General features: G+C 49.6%; 1 protein-coding gene and 1 pseudogene across 1 annotated transcript in view; one reads left to right on the top strand and one right to left on the bottom strand.

The window, feature by feature from the left end:
- Positions 1 to 18,797, top strand: part of Gabbr2 (gamma-aminobutyric acid type B receptor subunit 2) — a 343,542-nt gene that overhangs the window by 318,403 nt on the left and 6,342 nt on the right. Inside the window, exons 14-17 of the mRNA XM_057790816.1 lie at positions 6,281 to 6,391; positions 8,720 to 8,944; positions 11,899 to 12,081; positions 14,576 to 14,705. Coding sequence (XP_057646799.1) covers positions 6,281 to 6,391; positions 8,720 to 8,944; positions 11,899 to 12,081; positions 14,576 to 14,705 — 649 coding nt within the window. The remainder of the gene's footprint in view (positions 1 to 6,280; positions 6,392 to 8,719; positions 8,945 to 11,898; positions 12,082 to 14,575; positions 14,706 to 18,797) is intronic.
- Positions 5,938 to 6,032, bottom strand: LOC130888314 (U6 spliceosomal RNA; annotated as a pseudogene).

The following is an 18,797-nucleotide window of genomic DNA, read 5'->3' on the forward strand; positions in this document are numbered from 1 at the left end:
ATAAGCAGCCTAGCCCCTGAGGCTTCTGGAAGGTTCCTCCTGGCTGCAGCACTCTGAGACTCTCGCAGTTGAAGATAATAATGACGGTTGACACATCAGGAGGCCTCTCAGCTTCTGCGGGTGGTAAACACACCTGTTAGTTACCCCCTTCATCTCCCTGCTAGCCCTGGGAGTCTGCAGGTGAGGAAACCAGGGCTCAGAGAGGCCTATGTTCAAACTCACCAGCTGCGGAGTGATGGAGACCATGCTCTCTCTCTCTACCCAGGTTTCTTGTTAGGATTCTCCATCTTCCCCCAAAAGAGGTAGCATCGACTAACCTGCCCCAGAAAAGAAGGCATCTCAAGGCACTGAAAATAAATCCCCCAAAAGTTACATGCCCACCAGCACACACACACACACTCAGGCACACACACAGGCACACACACATACATCTATACATACAGTAAGAAGAAAATCTACCTGCTGGCTCCAGGACAGCTCTGGGGGCAGCACAACCTCTAAAGGGTTACAATGAAATTTAAAAAAAAAAAAATATTACTCCGTATGTATATGTGAGTGCATGTGGAGGCCAGAGGACAACTCTGGAGGAGTTGGAACACTCTTTCCAACATTACGGAGTAATATTTTGTTACTCCAGAGGGGCTGACCTGAGACAGGCCTTCCATCTGAGCTTCCCACAGGATGTTGGGGTTCTTTGGGGAGCACCTGTTACCTCTGCTCTTTACAGTAGTTCTGTGTGGCTTGCCCAACATCTGGGTTGGCTAGGACACTGGCATCAGAGTGGTCTTGAACACCCAGGCTCTAGTGCCTGCATGGTGTACAGCAGGGAAATACAGGAAGAGCTCCTATGAAGGAGTAAATGATGGACAGGAATAACTACCCGCCAGTGACCCAGCTCCCATTCACTATGCAGTGAACTGAGCGGTGAGGGCAATGGCGCTGGGAGACAGTAAGTGTGAACACACGAATTCGCCTCCAGCACCTACGTAAAAAGTCAGGCACAGGGCTCACATGCTTGCAACCTCAGAACTAGGGAGGTGGAGAAAGACAAACTCCTGAGGCTCCCTGGCCAGCCAGCTCAGCCTAAACTGACAAGTCCCAGGTCCAACAGAGAGACAAGAGACCCTTTCTCAGAAAAACAAAGTGGATGGGTCCAAGAGTGACCTCTGACCTCTGTACTGACATAAACAGAAATATACACATGCATGTATGTACACACACACACAAACACACACACACATGCAAGCACCAATAAGGGTCTCCCTTTGCAGCTAGGATGCTAAAACTTGAAAAAAAGGCTTGCCAAAGTTCTCCTAATAAGACTGGGCCAGGACCAAGGTCTTTATCCTTCCAGGCCCACGTGGGTGGACCCAGGTGCTGACCTGCCTGCCCACATGTGCTTCCTGATAATGCAGGATGTGCCCAGGGGCCACTGACCTACATTGTCAGCAACTGCATCCTACAGAGGGACTCGGGTCAGCTGCTCTCCTTCCCGTGCACAGATGAGGTAGGCTTTCCCGGACAGCTTGTGGATCCCTCCTGCTGAGCAGTGCTGGACCAGGAGCCAACATGTCTGCCCTCCGGCCATTCCAGGCAGGTGTCCACAGAGCCCTGCCACACAGGCAAGCATATCCTTAGCTTGGGTTCAGCCTTCTCGGAGTACCAGGGCTTTTAAAATCTTCTACCGAATGCTCAACAGTGAAGTTGTTCCCCACTGAAGCACCAAACAGGTTCATACCTATGGTCTCCTTAGAGTTTAGCGGGATGCTTAGGAGAAGCAGGGCAGTGTGGGTTAGGTTAGAAGGGCAAATGGTGAGGTTGGGAGAAATACCAGAAATCCCCGTGACTTAGCAGCTGGAGGGCCTGGGCTGGTTACTCAGTTTTCTGTGCCTCTGCGTCCTGTAGAGTGAGCATAAGATCTTGCTGCATTCTGAGAGTGGCGTTCTTACCCTAGCAACCAGCAGGAGGTGAGTCGTAGCCTTACTGTTGTTTATCCCTTGTTTATCCATTACCATTGCATGGGAGGAGGTCTCACAGCCCTGGACCACCTCTCATTGAAGCCACCCAGTCCTGAATGGGAGATCCGTGAGAGCAGGACCCTCTTCTGTCCTGCTGGCGGTGACATTCCTATGCCCACAGCAGTACCTGGAAAATAAGGTTGCTTTGGTAGTTATGGGATGGATGGTTGGATGGACGGATAAGCACCTGGCTAATTGCCAGGTGAGAGAAATGGAAGGAAGGGAGAAATCGAGAGAGAATGGAGCAGACGGCAAATCTTCACAGTCCGTCATCCCAAGCAAGAGCAGCTCTGTTAAGCCAGAGGAAATGCAGTCCTTGGAAGAGAGGCAGACCCAAGGACCAGGCACACAGGCCCTGGACTGTGTGGACAGCCCACAGTAAGATGAGCCCAGGGCAGTGCCGCATCCCCCAGCAACCCCTCATAGCTGCCCTGGAAGCTGAGTGGCTCTACCACAGTGCTTGGACATCTGGCCTCAGTGGCCTCTGTTAGGCCAATCAATACTTCCCTGTGTCTCAGGGAATGCCTCTGACAGCTTCCCCATTTTCAGCCTCGCTGAACTCGTGATTCTGTGTTCCCAGAAGCAGGTAGATTAATCCACCACACACCGCACAATTCTCTGCTGACCTCTAGTGGCAGTTTGGTGCGTGACAATGATACCTCAAAAATTCTCAGGTGGCGACTCTTCCTCCCCCACGGGTGTGACTCCGCAAGTCTACTTGAGGACCCAAGTCCCAAGTAGGATCTGGATAACCCAACAATGGCTTGCTTAGTTTGCCTTGAGATTCGGTACCAGGGTCCCTCGACTGTGTTCAAAGACTCCCATCATCGCCTAACCTCCCAAGGACAGGAACCTCGTTGCTCCTGACGGAGAGAGGGTAGCAAGAGGATGATGTGAAAAGCCTCTGCTCCTGCATCCTGATGTCTGCGTGGTTGTCACTGCTGGCCTTGGGAGCAAGTTCATTCTGTCTCCTTAATTAAACCAGGAAACTTATCTGGAAACCATAGCTCATGATGGATGCAGCCCAGTCCCTGAGGGTGCTGTGAAGGGGTCGTCTCCAGCCCAGGCCACCTCAGGAACCTCCTGTCCCTTCTAACACTCCTGCTCACATGTGGACTCCAACCCCATGGACTTGAAGAAATGAAGCTAATGTCTTTCGTGCCTTGGCACAGCTAAGGAAGGGGACATAGAGCCCAAAAGAGCATGCAGGCGAGCAATCTGAAAATACGATGCCCTGAACCCATAGACCCCCAACCTCTTCCTGTTTCCTTATGGTAACACCATCTTTTCTCACCCACAGGAACCCAGGCAGTACCTGCCTCCAAAGCCAAGCCTAGAGAATAGCTAGGTAAAAGAGGATTTCTAGTCTCGCGTGCCTTCCACACCATGAGTCCCATCAAAGTGCCCTTTCTTCCTATGATTGACCCTGGGCATGCCCATCTCTTACTGTCAGGAACACCTTCAGAAGAAAACAGCAGCCTGAACACCTTTCTTTGACAATGTGCTCACGGGGGACCCACTGAACTGGCAAACAGATTTGCTAAGAAAGGTCAACTTTACTAAGTAAGCTTCTTGTTAGTATCTATCTATGAGTGGAGTATGAAGCTGTGTTGTGGAAAAGCAAGTCAGTAAATATGGTGAGTTGGTTGGAAGTCAAATCTCATTGCAAGAAGAGAGGTGAGATTAGGGAATGGGAGAGAAAGGAAAGATCTCGGAGGCATAGATTTATCTGAAAAAACATAAATGAGCTGGGCGGTGGTGGCGCACGCCTTTAATCCCAGCACTCGGGAGGCAGAGGCAGGTGGGTCTCTGGGAGTTTGAGGCCAGCCTGGTCTACAAGAGCTAGTTCCAGGACAGGCTCCAAAACCACAGAGAAACCAGAAACCCTGTCTCAAAAAACCAAAAAAAAAAAAAAACATAAATGAACAGATATGGACTAGATGATAGATGGGGGATAAGTAGATGACCTATGATAGATACATGGATGATTGATAGATGACTGGTAGATGTGAGATAAAGGATTCATAGTTGATAGGTGAATAATACATAGATGATAGATAGATAAATAGACAAATAATTGATAGATGCTTAAATAATAAAGAAAGATAAATGATAAATAGATCTTTGAAAAGTGACAGATGATAATTGATACTTAATAGATAAAACTAATAGATGATAGATATATGCATGCATATATACATACATGTACACACATACATACATAGGACTAAAAGTAATGATACCCTCAGGCAGCCCATAAACTTCTCAGATGTTGGTTTCTAAACACCATTGCACTGAAAGGAAAAATAACCAGTTCCGATGCTGGGGCAAGGGAAATGCCAGGCGAGCTGAGAACATCCTGTGCCAAGAAATAAGAAAGTGTTCAAAAAATAAAGATGACAGGAACATGTGGGAGAAAGCATTGGCGGCAACATGCCGGCGTTTTCTCTGGCCAGATCTGCATAAGCGAGTCAAAATGCATAATGATAGCAACGGGCTGTGAGACGCTGCATTTAAAAGAACTCACGAGGCCAACAGTAACAAGGGAAGAGAGAAAGGGCTGTTTCGAGCAGAATGTGTTCTGTCCAGATGGGGTGACAGCAAATCCCTGGTTCTCAGTTCCCAGAGTCACTAGCCCCGAGCTGATGTTTGTGGGACACAGGATCTTCACAGGGTCTCCCAGCGGCTCCAACAGGTGACTGCTTAATCACAGAGGGGCAAGGCTACCTTTCAAGTGGTGAGGCCACCACAGCCATGTGAGCACAGTTGCTATCCCCAGCCATTGGACAAAGTGTCATCTTATGCCCTGAGGTGACACGCGGAAGGGACATCTCTTCTGCAGGGTTCCTGCCCCACATGCATGACCTGAAGCCAGTAATGACAACAGCTAGTAAATTCACATCAAGGAAGAGTTAACAACAGTTAACGGTTAACCAAGCTGTTGAAATGAAAGACCAAAGTGAGCCGGGGTGTTGTTTGAGACAAAAGCAAGTGAGGGAGACACAAGAAAACGCTGTGGACTGGTCCTGGGGTGAATCCTGATTTGGGGGGAAAAAATGTAAGATTCCTTAAAGTTGGGCCCACTGGTGAAGTGTGGGAATGGCGAACAGAGAGTGCCCACTGTTCCAGCTGGAAAATGTGAACGTGTGGCCGCCAGACAGTGTCCTCACTCTTAGCAAACACACGCTGAGATATTTAAGAGTGGAGAGTTAAGTCTGCAGCTTGTCTTCAAGTGACTCAGGAAAGACGAGTGCCCAGGATAGCTTATTCCAGTCCCTAGCATCTCTGTGGGAAGAGCACCATCAAATTGCGTGCGCAACCACCGTAGATCTCTGACCTGCCTCAGGATTGGCTGCCTGGAGTCAGGTACCCACCTCTTGTCCAATCGGCTTTGGCCCAGGCTGTGTCCTGTGATACATAACATGGCTGCCGTGACAGCTTCTTCAATGTATGTTTTCCTAGATGGGCTCGTAATGGACCCTATGTATGGGTGAGCCAAGCTGTCCTGCAATCTCAGCTGCCCAAGCCCACTCCAGGGACTCCTCCAGACCTCCCTGCCCAACTTACAGCCCTTGCTCACTTGCTCTTTCAACAAGCCTTACACGTACCTCCTCTGGGCTGAGTTGTTACTGGAATTTTCTTACTATAATATTTTTGTTGATTCCTTGAGAATTTCTTACAATGGATTTTGATCATATTCCGTACACACACTCTTCCCCCTAACTTCTCCCATACCCCATCTTCTATTCCCCCTAATTTTGTGCCCCCTCCCCCATTTTATATAACCCCAGAATCCAGTTTGTGCTGTCCATACATTTCTGAGTGTGGAGCCAGCCACTAGAACACAGCCAGGGACCACACCCTTAAAGAAAACTGACTCTGTCTCCCAGAGGCCATTGACTGTCCATAGCTCCTCAGCACAAATATGGAACACTTCAGGAATTTGCTTGTCTTTGAGCAGGGGCCATGCTAATCCCATCAGTACCATTCCAGTTTTGAGATCTGTGCTGCCACTGTTACTACAATCAAGAGTCAGAACCTGGGCCCTGGCAGCCCCATCAGCCAGGTTTGGCCAGGCTTGAATGAACAACCATCAAGCAGAAAATGGTGTCAGCTGGCACTTCCATCCCAGCATGGGAATGCGAGGTCTCCTGATGCATCACTGGTTGTGGAGTACAGGAGGAAAGGGGGCCTCGGCTAGGGACTCCGCTGCTGGAAGATAGCCAGCCCATCCCTGGGGTTTTTGTTTTCTCTTGATGCAGCCGGACCCAGCAGGCCGGGACATCTCCATCCGCCCGCTGCTGGAACACTGTGAAAACACCCACATGACCATCTGGCTCGGCATCGTCTACGCCTACAAGGGGCTCCTCATGGTAAGTGCCAAGCGGGAGGCAGAGTTTGGGGAGGCTGCTTTGCCAGGCCTGTTTCTCCTAGGGGCCTTCACAACATGAAAATAAACAGAGCATCCTCCATATGACTAAACCCTTAGTCTCTACACCCTGGTCTCAGACCCCACCACAGTCCTGGGAGACAGGCAGAAATGATGCCCATTTCCCTCCTGAAGCAAGGTTGTGTTTCCTCTGCAGGCTCTAAGGAAGAGCCCTTCCGGGACTCCTCCAGTGAAGGTGGCTCCAGGCAGTCCTTGACTTGTGATTGGTGATTTATCTCTAACTCATTCCCCTCTTCTCTCTTAATCCTTATCATTGGATTTAGGGACCAACTAGATGATCTGGAAAAATTCCATTCACAGGTCCCTAATTGTACCTCCAAAGATTCTCTCGCCCACCCACGCCACGCACCGCCACCAGTAAGGCCACATTCATCACTCCCACGGCTCTGGATGTGGATATACCTGTGAGGGCCACTATTGCAGATTACAGACGGCAAGAAAGCTCTTCCTAGTCTCAGCTCAGCACCCTGAGTCCTCATTCCACTCCTTGAAGGTCTAAGAACACGTGACTCTGTCCCTCCTGACACTGATGCTCTCCAGAGCTCTGCAGCCAACCGCCAGGTCTCCAGACAAGCCCGTGCTGGTCGGTGCATCCCAGTCAGAGCTACAGTCTTAGGCTCCCACCAGGCCCTGCCACTCGCCACCATGGGCCCCACCCAGGCAGGTCCCCGCGTCTGGTCCATCCTGTGCTTCTTCCTCTGAGAGGTGACCTCTGGGGACTGACAGGATAATGCATGAAGGACCTGCCCAGGGAAGGTTTCCAGCAGACGATGGCTTCCTTGCCTCACCTGGTGCTGCTTCCAAGGCTTCCCTTTCCTAGTAAATGGATCTGAGAAAGAACCCGTCAGCATGGTGTGGGGCACAAACCTGTAATCCCAGTGTTACTGAACTCGAGGTACAGCCTGTGCCCCAGACAGCCACCCATCCTCTATAAACCAATTAGAACAGTTGAAGCTTTATGAAAAGCAGAAAGGGGAGAGTTTTCTATGTAAAAACATTGGGAAGATGGCGAAAGACCACCCCAGATATCCCACCCCACCCCATCCTAAGTCCCCTGACACCCACCCCACCCCATCCTAAGTCCCCTGACACCCACCCCACCCCATCCTAAGTCCCCTGACACCCAATCCTAAGTCCCCTGACACCTATCCCACCCCATCCTAAGTCCCCTGACACCCAATCCTAAGTCCCCTGACACCCCATCCCACCCCATCCTAACTCCCCTGAAACCCCACCCCACCCATTCTAAGTCCATCTCCAAGGTCTGGAAGGGAGGTTTAGGTTTAAGAAGCCATACACACCTAAACAGTCCCGGCCAAGGTGCAGTCCTGCCCACCCTTGACCCTGAGCTGTCTGAGAAGTTATAAATCTCTTTTCATTGCTATTCCTCTCAGGCTGGCCAGGCCTTCTCTTCTTCCTGAGATTCCTGGAGGAAATCTAGTTCCTTGAGGTCCATTGTTTGAATAGTCTGAGAGTCAAAGTGTCTCTTTGGGTACCTCTGTCCCTCCCTGGATGGGTAAACCAGCGCTCAGGAGACCGAGACTTCATGGCCAGCCTGGGCTAAAATAAATAAATAAATAAAATAATCGATCAGGCTGCTAGAGGACACACTTGGTTGGGAAGAGGATGCCTCCATCCATCAGAGAAGCTCACTTGGGACTATCCCGCCTGTCCCATAGCTTAGTTAGGGTTTTTATTGCTGTGAAGTGACACCATGACCATGGCAACTCTTTTTTTTTTTTTTTTTTTTTTTTTTTGGTTTCTCGAGACAGGGTTTCTCTGTGGTTTTGGAGCCTGTCCTGGAACTAGCTCTTGTAGACCAGGCTGGTCTCGAACTCACAGAGATCCGCCTGCCTCTGCCTCCCAAGTGCTGGGATTAAAGGCGTGCGCCACCACCGCCCAGCCTCTCCTGGAGTTCTATAAACACAGCCCGCTCCTGCCACTCCAGTACTGTGTGGCAGCCATCTTTCCTCTTGGTACCTCAGTGCTCAACAGAGAGTGAGGGAAAACACTCAAGGTCTTATGTGAGGTTCCTTCACCCGTGGCCTCTCATAGGTCTCTGCAGGAGCCAGTCGTGAGTGTGAAGGAGAACTGGGGGGCTCACACACCCCCGGTCTGCATTTCCTCAGGATGCAACTTGGGGCCACACACATAGGCAGTTGGTAGCAACCCGACGCCCCTGCAGTTTGCTGAGCAGGGAGAGGGGCCTCTGCCAGGTAGTGACCACCTCCCCTTTCTGTCACCATTTCAGTTGTTCGGTTGCTTCTTAGCGTGGGAAACACGCAACGTGAGCATCCCTGCCCTCAACGACAGCAAGTACATCGGGATGAGCGTGTACAACGTGGGCATCATGTGCATCATCGGGGCTGCCGTCTCCTTCCTGACACGGGACCAGCCCAACGTGCAGTTCTGTATCGTGGCCCTGGTGATCATCTTCTGCAGCACGATCACGCTCTGCCTGGTGTTTGTGCCAAAGGTACCTGCCCCTGCCTCTGCCCCTGCCCCTGCCTCTGCCCCTGCCCCTGCCCCTGCCTCTGCCTCTGCCCCACACAAGGCGATTGCAGAACCCACCATACCTGGGGGCACACAGGGGGAAAAACTAGGAAAGAAAGAGAAGAACAAGATCCCCCGAAACTTCACACTCTCATCACCCCCGAACTATCAAGCTCTTAGTGTTTACTTTGGTACTCCTGCTGTTGATGTGCGTCCTGTCTATGTGGTGAGGGGAGGAGGGGTTGCATGAGTGCCGTGTCATATACACGCCAGGAGTCAGTTTTCTCCTTCCACCGTGTGGGTGCTGGGATCTTTCCGACCTCCTGGTCTCTGTTTTTTGAAAGACTGGAAGCCTTGCCTCTGAAAACCAGGCTGTAACTACAGTGCACACCTTCTTTTCCTTTGTGTCTTTAGCTTAGCTTCCCACCCTTCATCTTTTCCCACACCCACTGTGTCCCGGAGGGCGGGTCCATTGCTTTCAAGAGCACTTGGTCCCTTTTTGCTGAACATTTCGATTATTACAGATTTTTCTTTTTTGAGACAGGGTTTCTCCGTGTAGCCTTGGCTATCCTAGAACTCACTCTGTAGACCAGGCTGGCCTCGAACTCACAGAAATACACCTATCTCTGCCTCCAAAGTACTGGGATTAAAGGCACGCGCCACCACCACCACTACCACCACCTGGCCTATTGTAGATCTTTTTAAAGAACTTTTTTTTTCTACGTAACACATTTTTCTTGTTTCCAATTATCTGCTGAAGTGGTCTTGGAAGTGATATTTCGGGGTCCAAAGGAACAGCCATGCTCAGTGTCCACTTGCATCTCAGAGCACAAGCACTCCCAGCCCTTTGACCCTGTGACACGACAGTGTCATCCGCAAAGATCATGCTCGAGAGGCAGTTTCTTAACTCAGTGGAGGGTTTAGAGATCACACAAAAGTACATAGCTTCAAGTAAGCTTATGATTCTGCATTGGGCAGCACCCATAGCTCTGTTCAGCCACATTTGGCCTGTAGTCATAGTGGAACGTATCTGTCACACCAGTCCGGAGGACCAGCTTGGAGAGATATTTGGCAAGAACTATCTTTCACATCCATAAATGAAGAGGCCTTAACCTCTTAGGGACCCGTGCAACCTGACCTCAGTGGCCCCAAGGGCCAGAAGACAGTCCGGGAAAGTCACCCCTGAGACAGGAGTGTTAAAAGCAGAGAAGGAGAGAAGAGAGGTTCCTGGGGTTACTGGGGTACCTCCATCCCCGGGCACATTCTTTCAACCAGGATGGACCCAGAGATCCTCCAGTGTGTAGTCTCCATCTCTAATTGTTCACTCCCTACGCAAGTCCCAGGCCAGCATCAGCACCTCCCTGCCTGCACCCGAATATTCTGCATCCTGAAAAGTGTGCCAGATTCTGTAAGCCCAGCTCTGAATGAGCCATTTGTCATGTCAGCTTTGACAGCATCTCATTGATCTCTGAGCACAGAAGCCAAACTCCCAATGCTGAGTTGTGTTTCAGCTCTCTGGGGGCTCTTCCAGTACCCCAAGAACCCCATCTTCCATTCCACCCTCCCTTCCCATGGTAGCACAAGCCTGCAATCCCAGCGTCTGGTAGATAGACACAGGAGGACCAGAAGTTCAAGACCAGGCTGGGCTACATAGTAAATTGAGTTCAACCTGGGCTGTAGAAGAACTTGTCTTAAAAATAAAAGCTGGCAAGATGAGTCAGAGGCTAAAGCCCTTAACACAAAGGCTTGACAGCCTGAGTTGGAGCCTCCGAACCCACATAAAAAGTGGGAAGAAAGAATGGGCTCCTGTTCTCCGACCCTCGCATGCATGCCTTGCAATGTGCCCACACACCATAATAAATATAATAATAATAATAATAATAATAATAATAATAATAATAATAATTGTTCCACCCTAAGTATCCTGAGACCCAGACCCCTTTGCCTATACTGGGTCTCCCCCATCCTTGGAATTGCCTCCCGCACTGTCCCTTCCAGACAAGCCCCCATCCCCACCCCGGCCCCCACCCCAGCCCCCACCCCAGTCTGTGCCACCCACAGCGCAGCAGCTCCTGGTAGCCACTCTATCCTTAATCCCTTCGGGCCTGATGACAATCAAGCCCCTCTTCATACCCACACCCCAAATCTAAGGAGTCCTGATGGAGGCATGGTAATTCCACCAGAGCTCTTAGGCCCAGAGCCCACCATGGGCTGGGGAAAATTCTAGAATGCATGGGTAAGATCAGGGCCAAGTCACAACTTTTCTTCTCAGCTTTTTAAGAATTATTTTTCATGGGGCTGGGGGTGTGCTACTGTATAGCTCACGGCCCAAACTGTGCTTCCAGGGAGACCAGGTTCAGGTCCACGCACCCAATCAGGTGGCTCATAGCTCTGCCTCTAACTCCAGCTCCAGAAGATCCAGCTCCCTCTTCTGGCCTCCACAGGCACCTGCATCACATGCACACACACAACCACCCCTACATACATGTACACATATACACATAATTAAAAGTAAAATGAAAATCTTCATTAATTGTTCAAGCACACCAGACCCCTGCCCCGTGGAAGCTGTACTGTAACAGGTGTGAGGGCTTTAAGCCGTTAAATGACTTTGCCCGGGCAAACAGGTCGTGACTGATCACTAAATTCACCATGGTTGTGGAAGTCTTTACTTTCCATCTCACCGCTGTAAAAAAACGCTCCACAGCGGGACTCCACCCGCGGCCGAGGACTGCTCTGTCCTGTCCCAGAAGGACTCTAAGGCTCAGTGAGCTGAAGCTGCCTGCCCACTGTCGTGCTCAAGGCTGTGCCAGAACGGAGCACGAGCCCCAGCCTGCCTCTTTCCCAGGGCCCCTGTTGGTCCAGGGGGGGGGGGGCGTGGTTGGGGAGAGAGGAACGCGGCAGGAGTCTCACATCAAATCCCCTCTGTGCCTTCAGCTCATCACTCTGAGGACAAACCCCGACGCAGCCACTCAGAACAGGCGATTCCAGTTCACACAGAACCAGAAGAAAGAAGATTCGAAGACTTCCACTTCGGTCACCAGCGTAAACCAGGCGAGCACGTCACGCCTAGAAGGGTTGCAGTCAGAAAACCACCGCCTACGGATGAAGATCACAGAGGTGCGGGGTCCCATCTGGAGGCCACGCCTCCTCCTGTCCTGGCCCCTCTGCCTGGCCTCCACTGTCCTCCAAAACACCCCGGGTCATGACAGCAGGGAGTTGGTCACATCTGACCCAAACTTAGTGCCCAGTTGGCCTGGACTCCTAGAATACAAATTCCCCTGATCCAGGACACATTCAGAGAGGAATCTTTGGCCCACATAACTCTCTGATGCCCAACATGAAAAGAGGGTACAAGGACAGGTGCCCCAGGCTGTGCTGCCATGACCCTGTCCCCAAGGTCGGAACTGCTTTTTGAATAGTCCAGAGAGGCCATAGTTAGGGTGCTTCGTGTCTAAGCCACACCCTAGAATGGAACCCATCTCTCTCTCACTGCCTAGGGTCAGGGGTCTGGCTGAATTTATTTCTGGGCTGAGTCAGATCAGGATGTAACAGCAGCAAAGAGACTTCAAACACAAGAAGCCCCAAAAGGGAAGCTGAGGAAGGAGGGTCACGGGTTTGAGGCCAGCCTGGGTTCCATAGCAGGGGCACATCTCAAAAAGGAAAGTGAGCCAAAGAAAGTGTATTAGCCGGGTCATAGTAGCACATGCCATTGATCCTGGCACTTGGGAGGCAGAGGCAAGTGTAGATCATTGTGAGTTTGAGGCCAGCCTGGTCTGCAGAGTTCCCTGACAGCCAGGGCTATATATATAGAGAGAGAGACCCTGTCTAAAAAAAAAAAAAAAAAAAAGCGTTTATTTCTTTCTCACCTAATGGCCCCGAGGACGGGGTGCCAGCAGAGTCATTTGTGGGGTGAAGGCCCTTCTCCTGCTCCCTGCCACTCCCCAGGCACAGCAGGGTGTAGGTATAGATTCTCAGGAAGGGGAAACATAGAAAGCCCACACAAGGGATCACCTCTTAAGACAATTACACACATCTATACCCCCCAAAAAATGCAGTTTGGTTCTGCCTCCCTCTGCTGCCAAATGTTCATAAGCTTGCTTAGCGACAGAGGATGCTGAGAAATGTAGCCTCCTGCTAGACACTTGCAGGGAAGAAGCCAGCTGCTAGATCAGATATGGCTGCCCAGTTAAATCTGTGTTTCAAATAAATGACCGATCGTGTTTTCTGTAACAGCATACTCCATACCGAGTGCAGGCTATACCTAAACTGCAAGGGGGGTTTTTGCTCTTTGAGATTTAAATTCCTCTGGGACTTCTGTGTTTTCATTTGCTAGATCCAGTGACCTCTAATAGGGTTCATAGAACCCTGCCACACAGGGAGAGAATCAACACACTCGGTCCATGCACCTGCAATGCTTTAAGACAAGGCATCCCACACCCGCCTCTGTGGCAAGGAGGAATCAGCATTTGCCCCTCTGAGCCCATTGCTAGTCCTCTCTGAATAGCAGACATCTATAGCAAACAATAGGTAGCACCATGCTAAGCCTTCCACATCCTTCCAGCAATGCAATCTCCCACTGCAGGAAGCCTGAGCCACCGCTGACAGCCCCAATGTAACATTGTTTGCCCTAGAATTGGGCCACAGTCTGACTTCCCATTGGGCCCATCCTCCACTCCCAGCCCTGCTACTGTGTAGCACAAATAAGAGTCTTTTTTTTTTTTTCTTTCATGTAGAAACTTATTAAGCATTAAGTTTGCCCCTGACCTCAGAAGCATGATTGACAGTTAACATGACTCCCTTCCTGTTCTACAGAAGGATACACACTAGCCATCCCAACTCCCACTGCCTACCTCCAACATACCCCCCTGGCTTAGTAACCCGGATTCTTCAGTAACCTGGGTGTGACTGAGCCCCATTATACTCAACTCCCCCAGGTGACCCCAAGCTGGCTGGAGCCTGGATGATAGTGTGGGACTCAGAGATACGGAGCTCTGCCTTCAGGCCTGCTGGCTGGGGACTGATGGGTCGCTATGATGACAGTCCTCTAACACTGACAGTCCTCTAGCAGCTGGTCCCCTTATGAGTCAGGCACTGGGCTAAAGTCCCCATCCGTCATCTCACGGAGTTTCCATCCGCCCTGTGAGGGAGGAACTGTGATGCCCTTGTGCTACAAACAGAGACCCAGACTCAGTACAGAGCCACAAAGCGCAGCCTGGCTCCTCCTGCTGGCCTGAACTGGCCTAGTACCTTGTCCCTGGTCCTTGTCTTGCCTCCTGGGCTTGCTTGGTGCCTCTCAAAGCTCAAGTCCAGACAGCCCTGATCCATCTCATGTCAGCTCATGCTTGAATGAGTGCGACAAAGTCCTTCTACATACAGAGGTCATGCCGAGTGGTGGTAGTACATGCCTTTTAGTCTTGGCACTCAGAGGCAAGTGGACCTCTGAGTTGGAGGTCGGCCTGGTCTACAGAGCAAGCTCCAAGACAGCTAGGGCTACACAGAGAAACCCTGTCTCAAAAAAACAAAAGGAAAAAAAAAAGATGCAGAAGCAGAACCCTGGGGGTGGGGGGACCGGGCCTGGGGACTCAGTCTCAAATGGAGCCTTGTCTTCCAGCTGGACAAAGACTTGGAAGAAGTCACCATGCAGCTACAAGACACCCCAGAGAAGACCACATACATCAAACAGAATCACTACCAAGAACTCAACGACATCCTCAGCATGGGCAACTTCACAGAGAGCTCAGGTGAGAAGAGACGGGGTCCAGAGATGGAACCCATCACTTTGTAGATGAAAGTGAAGCTCAGAAAAAGCGGGGGGGGGGGGCACCTGGTCTGGAGCCATGCACACAGGCCAGGCTGACACACTGGGTCCTTGTCTCCTGCCTACAGCTTCGAGTCTCTCCAGAGCCTGCTCCCCACATCCCCAGCCCTGAGCTTTAACTTCTTACCCTCAGGCACCGTGTCCACTTGTACACAGCACAGCGGCGCCCCAGTGTTCTCACAGGGACACTCTATTTCCCTCTCTGTTCCTCGGAGCTCATTTATAGTTACTCCTTAAACAGTATTTCACAGTTCAAGAAGCAGCTCATCTGTGTACAGGAAAAGAACAGTCAGGTGACTGTGTTACAGTGTCCCTCTTACCAACCACCTGAGAAGAGTAGGTCACCATGACATGGCCGCTCTAGCTACCTCTCAGCAAAAGCCAGTGTGGGGGGATGTTTGGAAGAGGACGTTTGCCTTTGATGTTGGAAATCACGCCAGCCCTCTGCAAATACGAACTGTTAAACTTGAGTTGGCAGCTTCCCAAGCAGGCACCCACCCTTGGAAATACATCCACGTAGGAAATACATGCTACGTGCTCAACACAACATTATTGGTAGGTAGTAAAGACTCCCACTAATGTACATGCACATCATTTAGAGTGACCTCATTGATTATGAAACAACAGAGCCATTGTATAGCCACTTAGGAGTGCGGTAAGGGATAGGAGGACAGCTGAGGGGCAGGGTAGAGTCTACTTATCATGTTTGAGGCCCTGGTTTCCATCCCTAGCGATGATGGGAGGTAGTAAAGGGTCTGGAGAAATGGCTCAATGGCTAAGAACATGCCTTGAGAGGACCTGGGTTCAATTCCCAGCACCCACACTGAGCAGCTCATAACCAGCCATAGCTCTAGTTTCCAGGGGTCTGATGCCCTCTCCTGGACTCCTTGGGCATGCCTGCGGATCACATAAACTCATACAGGCACACACATATACATTAAAATAAAAAAATCTCTTTAAAATTTAAAAAAGATATGAGAGAGATCTCCAAGTGCGAGAAGCCAGCATTACGGTGTACATACATACAGAGGCATGCAGCCTGTCTTAGTTAGGGTTTCAGTTGCTGTGAAGAGACATCATGACCATGGCAACTCTTAAAAAGAAAACTTTAGCTGGGCGGTGGTAGAGCATGCCTTTAATTCCAGCACTCAGGAGGCAGAGACAGGTGGATCTCTGTGAATTTGAGGCCAGCCTGGTCTACAGAGTAAGTTCCAGGACAGGTTCCAAAGCTACACAGAGAAACCCTGTCTCAAAAAAACAAAAACAAAAAAATAACTACACTAAAAATAAAACCAAAAAAGATTTCATTGGGCTGGCTTACAGTTTCAAAGGTTCAATCCATTCTCATCATGGTGGGACATGATGGCGGTGCAGGCAGATATGGTGGCATGCAGGCAGACATGGTGGCGTGCAGGCAGACATGGTGGCATGCAGGCAGACATGGTGCTGGAGAAAGAGCTGAGAGTTCTACATCTGGATCCACAGGCAGCAGAAGAAGGCTGCTATGCCACCCTGGACATAGCTCAAGCATAAACAAAGTCAAAGCTCACCCCCACAGTGACACTTCCTCCAACAAGGCCACACCTCCTAATAGTGCCATTCCCTATAGGCCAAGCATGCAAACTTTGAGCCTGTGGAGATCATTCCTGCTCAAACCAGCACACAGTCGTGTGTGAATGTTGGTGTGAGTGCAGCTTTTAAAGGACCAGAGAACAAGCCGGCTGTCAGCAGTGTCCTCCGGGAAAGGAAGGCTGATACTGCAGGGCACAGTGGGCGAGCTGGGCAAGCATTCTCTGACTTTTCATGGATACACTCCCCTGCTGTTCAGCTTCTGCTGGCACAGGGGCATCATTTGTTACAAAGTTGTTTCAGGAGCTGTGGCTGCAGCTCACTGTAGAGGACTTGCCTAGCCGGGCTCCAGGTTCAACCTCCAATGACACACACAAAATCTATGTTTAAATCAATGAAAATATTTTGTTTCTTTTATTCTCCTATTTTCCTTTTTCGCCACCCTCCCCTTCCCTTCCAGTGTTCTTACTATAGAAAAATCTATATTCATATTTGTGAGAAGGTCACATTTAGCCCAGGTTAGCCTAGAATTTTCAATGTGTTTAGCCAAGGATGATCTTGAACTCTTGCTCTTCCCGCCTCCACCTAAAAGTACAGGTATCAAAATAACAAAATATCAAAAGTATGTGCAGGGTTTTGAAGTCATACACATGTATACACACAGCTTACAGAAAAGTTAACTGTAAAGAAATATTTAAATTAAAATAGTTACAAAGAATTTTAAAGAATAAAAATTACTTCTGGGCCAACCATAGTGGCACACACCTTTAATCCCAGCACTCTGGAGGCAGAGGCACCTGAGGAACACCAAAGGTGTATGACAGGGTGCCCAAAGAGTGACACCCACAATATGAGCACATCACACACACACACACACACACACACACAAAGGAGGAAGGAAGGAAGGAAGGAAGGAAGGAAGGAAGGAAGGAAGGAAGGAAGGAAGGAAGGAAGGAAGGAAGGAGAAAGAAAATCTGTAACATAATGTATTTTCTTGCAGCTCTGGAGACTGAGTCCTGAACAAGGGTATTGGTAGGCTCAGTGTCTAGAGCGGTCCTTGCCTCTGTTTCTGAGATGGTGCCTCAGAAACACTTCCATTCTGCAGAAGAGAACAATGCCTTCACAAGTGGAAGGGACAGAAAAGGCTCAAACTCTGTCCCTTGGGCCCCTTAGAAGGACACTAAAGCCTTCCCTAAGAGATTTCCTTCGAAACTCAGTCACCTGAAGGCACCACCTTTTAACCCACCACAATAATTACTCAGTAACCCAGATGGCTGAGGCAGGGGGATCATCTGAGCCTAGATCATCCTAGACCAGCCTGGGCAACATAATGATATCCCTATGTCAAATAAATAAATAAAAATGGAACCATGAACTTAAAAGGACATGTTCAGACCCAGCACTGGGGCTATACATTGGTCCATGGGGGCTGCGCAAAGACGGGACAGACAACCAGAGTCAAGTAAACCAGAAGCAAACTTTATTTCAGGAAAAAAAAGAAAAAGAAATCTCCATGGGGCACAAAAAGCTTATTGGCTAGCTGAGACCACAGCCAGAGATGGACTTGTAAGACTGTAGCAAAAAACAGTTTCTGAACTCCCTTTTTTATAGTAAGAAGCAACAAGCATTAGGCAATAACAAAGGAAATTTTACAATCTCGAGGTAAAACTCAGATACAAATTGCCCTTCTTTACAATTTCCATTAACAGGTTTTTTTCAGTTAAACTATTGTTTGTATCTAACCCATTGTTTCTGCCTGGTACTTGCTGATGGTATTTACCGAAGCTCTGCATTCCCCTGATACGGCCACTTTTGCATGGACAATGCAAAACCAAAAAGTCAAAAATTGCCTACAGCCCATCATTTAAAAGTTAACTCAGCTCACATCAATTACTGGTCACTAGTGGTCAAGGGGGTTATGTTAGGACGAACTCTCAGTTTGCAGAGTTGACCCTCAGTTTATAGAGTGAAGCTTCGGTCTTGTAAACAGAGCAGTTGGTTGTAAAACAAAGTAACCCACTGTTAATAGTTAATCCTTAAGCTGCTGAGAAAGCTTCTGACAGCCTGCTCTCATTCTAGGCTTACAACATTGTATTTCTTTATTTATACATTCTTATTTTGGGACTCTACATTTCTATATTCTTTTTTTTTTTGTTTTGTTTTGTTTTGTTTTTCGAGACAGGGTTTCTCTGTGGTTTTGGAGCCTGTCCTGGAACTAGCTCTTGTAGACCAGGCTGGTCTCGAACTCACAGAGATATCCGCCTGCCTCTGCCTCCCAAGTGCTGGGATTAAAGGCGTGCGCCACCACCGCCCGGCCCATTTCTATATTCTTATTCTTGGACTCTTCACTATACAGTTGACTCTTGGGAGTCACGGCACTGGTGTGGTTGTGTTCTGTAAGGTCACCATGAATAGTGACAAACACCACTGCTCTGGGGGAAGCACA

Source organism: Chionomys nivalis, chromosome 16 (assembly GCF_950005125.1).
Source record: "Chionomys nivalis chromosome 16, mChiNiv1.1, whole genome shotgun sequence".
Classification (NCBI taxonomy): Eukaryota; Metazoa; Chordata; class Mammalia; order Rodentia; family Cricetidae; genus Chionomys; species Chionomys nivalis.